The 3,812-nt window shown below is 42.3% G+C and overlaps 1 protein-coding gene across 1 annotated transcript; it reads right to left on the reverse strand.

Annotated features, from left to right (window-relative positions):
- Positions 1-861: 861 nt before the first annotated feature.
- Positions 862-1,890, reverse strand: LOC109745033 (uncharacterized). The gene has a single exon (XM_020304171.4). It carries the CDS (start codon positions 1,811-1,813, stop codon positions 1,181-1,183), a length of 633 nt encoding a protein of 210 aa, XP_020159760.1. The 5' UTR covers positions 1,814-1,890; the 3' UTR covers positions 862-1,180.
- Between the last annotated feature and the right edge of the window lie 1,922 nt (positions 1,891-3,812).

Below are 3,812 nucleotides of genomic sequence, written 5' to 3' on the forward strand. Positions count from 1 at the left end.
AGGGGTGTTGTTTCGTTCGCTGGTTCCTGCTGTGTTGTTTTGCCTGTTTTTTGTGTTTGGCTTCTGAACTGTTTGTTTTTTTCTTGGTTGGATTGTCCATTCTTTCCCTTTATTTCTTTTTTTTCATTGTCCATTTTTCCTCTTTTGTTGTTCTTTTACTCTATGCATTTTCTTCCCCCCCCCCCCCCACCCCCACACTTTGTATGAACATTAGTCCTTTGTGTTTGAGCGTTTTTGAATAATACAAGGTGATTTTTTTGACAATTCATGGTGAATATTTTTCTAATACACAATGAATATTTTTAGTTCATTTTTAAAATATGTTTATATTTTTTAAATACATAATGAGATTTTTTTACTTTTAAAAGTACACGGTTAAGCTTATTAATACATGATGAACATTTCTGAAACATGGTGAAAATTTTCATTTATGCACAATTAACATTTTTTTAATTACGTGATGACAACTTTTAAATACATGATAATTCATTGTTAAATACAGGCTGAACTTTTTAAAATTAATGGCAAACCTTTTAAATTCACGATCAACATTTATAAGATACACGACGAACAATTTTGCAATACGCAATAAACAATTTAAATTCACGGTTATCATGTTTTGAAGACATGATGAACATTTTTTAAAAGCCTCACTTATCTAGAAAAAATGTTCATAAATCGACTTGTTCATCCTAAGAGAAAAAACTACGACCAGCAGTATGAATGCATTGCACACGCCTGAATTTCTCTTCAGTTTCAGTTCACGGATCTGAAAATTGACTTGAAGTAATGGCAAAATCACAGTGTCCTTATCATGTCCATTGCCTCGAACAGCTGCAGTTGTTCGGTTGACAAATCGACTTGTTTAAATTACTTGATTCATAATAACTTGTTATACAAAATACACACTGAAATTACAAAATCTTGATAAAGCAAGCAACACACAAACCACCCCCTCATACTCGCCTGATACATTCGTAGTACATGACTGTTATTCTGAACCCTCAATTCTGTAATGCAGATAGTAAAACGGAGCAGCGAATGGCGGAGCACCAAACAATTCCCACGCATGCAACGCATCATAAATAGCAACGACGTCGATCACTCACTGACCATGAACCGGCCGGTGATAGATTTCAGTGCCGGGCTGGACGTACGGTGGCTGATCTGAGACTCTGAGTCAGTGGTGTCCGTGGTATCCACCGCCGCCGCCGCCGTAGGTGGGCGTGGGAGGGACGGGGTGGTAGTCCGGGTGTGGCTGCGGCTTCGGCTCAGGCTTGGGCACGGGGCCGTAGTCCGGGTGAGGCTGGGGCTTGGGCTCCGGCTTGGGCGGCACGGGCTTCTTGTGGTGGAAGTGCTCGATGATGTGCTTCTTGATCGGCCCGCACAGGGTCATGGACGCGCACTCGGGCGACGCCGCGGACGACGTGGCGGTGTTCTCGCCGGCGACGACGCCGTAGGTTGTGCCGTCAGACACCGGCACGATCGTGGACGGCTTCTGGCCGGGGCACGGCGCGTTGGAGGCGGCGCTGTGGAGCTGAGCGACGCAGTCGGCGCCATGAAGGTCAGAAGCGAGGGGCACTCTGAAGGCGCCGGTGCCGTCGAGGGCGCCCACGGCCTTGCGCTCGTACTCGCCGGCGCTGTTCTTGCACTTGATCCCCACCTGCAGAGCCTTGAAGGCTTCCTCGGCCTTCATGTTCTTCCTGGTGCAGTCAGCGCATTTGGCCAGGCCGACGACCACGGACGCCGCCTCCGCATTGGCGACGGCGATGGCCAGCAGGACGCAGAGGGCGAGTGCTCTCGGAGCCGCCATGCCTGAACCTCTGGATGGAACTACTGCCACTTGCTGGTGTGAAGTGGCTGCTCGATGGATGAATGGATGTAACAGGCGACGCATGTTATATAGGCCTCGGCGTTGATCGGCAGAGCTCGAATGCTCAACCGGCCGATCTGTCTGCAAGCGCAGAAGAAGAAGGGTGGCCGGCGCAGTGAAGCGAGACAACGAGAGATGAGCTAATTCGCTTTCGGCGCGCCGAAGTTTCCGATGGCGAATTAATATCGATCCTCGTTTTGATCCACGTCATTGTTCAGTTGGTGTCTTGGTGATCGATTTTTTATTTAACATATACAAACATATTGGTTCATTTCTTTTTTATTGTACATATTGGTTCTGTATTGAAGTTAAACTTTGTAAAATTTTATCAAACGTATGTTGAAAATATCAATATCTATAATATCAAATGATATGAAAAATATATTTTATGATTGATGTGACATCGATTTGGTATTGTAAATGTTGGTAAATTTCTTTCTTTCTAAAATCTTGGTCAAATTTTGAAAGTTTGACTTAGGACCAATCTGACATGCGAAATAAAAAGATTGACGCATCAAAATATATGACACTGCTGTCTTCTATGTTCATTTGATCAAATAGATATACTCACTCCATTTCAAAATAAAAGGCGTATTCATTTTTTTAAAAGCCGAACTTCTCTAACTTTGACCAAGTTTAAAAAAAATTATCAATGTCTACAATACAAAATCATTTTCTTAAGAATCAGCATTAAATATATTTTCATATTTTTTTAGTATTGTAGATGTTGATATATTTAGCTCTAAACCTGATCAAATATCGAAATGTTTGACTTTTTAAAAAACTAATATACCTTATATTTTGAAACTGATGGAGTATGACAAAAACATGTGACTCACGACATTGTACAAACTAACGCGACCTTTTAGTTTAAGAGTCTGGAATACACACCAAGAACAGACGCCGTAAAAACTTGATGTTTCTCAAATTGGTGGAAGCAATAAGAGAATTCATATATGAGTGGACATAATAAAGCTTCCTCTCATTTTCAATGAAAGCTCCACCGAGGTTGGCAAATCCAAGGACAACGGTGTATCCCGGACGATACCGTAAAAAAATCCAGGGTCGTATCCTATTTTGCGATGCATCCAATGGTTATGCGGTTCATATATATACTCTACGTGAATCATTGCTGCGTGAGCTTGTTGTGTCCCAGTGGAAAAGATCTACACATATACAACATCGTTTTTCCAAGTATCATGGTCGTATGGATATTATTATTTTTACACTTAAGGTCTCCTTGTATTCAATGAGTAGCATTACATTGTTGACAAGAATTTCGATTAGCTCCCAAGGCGCGTCATCCATCCAAGTACCATGTGTAGAAGATCTAGCTAATATAGTTAAATCATGTGCGGTTGCATTAGCCTCTCTAGGACAGTGATCATGGATTACATGAGTAAAATCAAGAGACATATTGTACGTAACAATCGTCAAATAAAGCACTCGTGACGCCTGGTGATGAAGCCCTTTCCAGCATTGTCGTAATCACCTCCAGATTATCCGAATTCACTTCAAGCTTGTTGCACCCAACTATGTGTGTGCAAGATTCACCCCATATCTCAGTGTTGTGGCTTCGGCCGTGAAAGTGTCAGAACAAACACAACTCTTTCATTAGCAGCAACAACGAATTTTCCTATACAATCTCGAAGGACAAGTGCTACAGATGCCTAGAGTATCAAGGTCAAACGATGTGTCCGCATTGAGCTTTAAATAACCATGGATCGGCTAGGTCCATCCTCCATGCTTCATAATTGGTTTGAGGTAGCTTGCTAATTTGAAGTTTGCTGCCAATGCTCTCACTGCAAGATGAATTTGACTCGGTGTTTGCATCGACTGGCCATGCAAGAGTTTCCTCTACTCCCACCAGACAAACCAAGATGCAATAGCAATAATTTATCGGGATGCCTATCCTAAAATCATTGCTTCTTGATCAAGG

This window comes from Aegilops tauschii, chromosome 2, assembly GCF_002575655.3.
Source record: "Aegilops tauschii subsp. strangulata cultivar AL8/78 chromosome 2, Aet v6.0, whole genome shotgun sequence".
Classification (NCBI taxonomy): Eukaryota; Viridiplantae; Streptophyta; class Magnoliopsida; order Poales; family Poaceae; genus Aegilops; species Aegilops tauschii.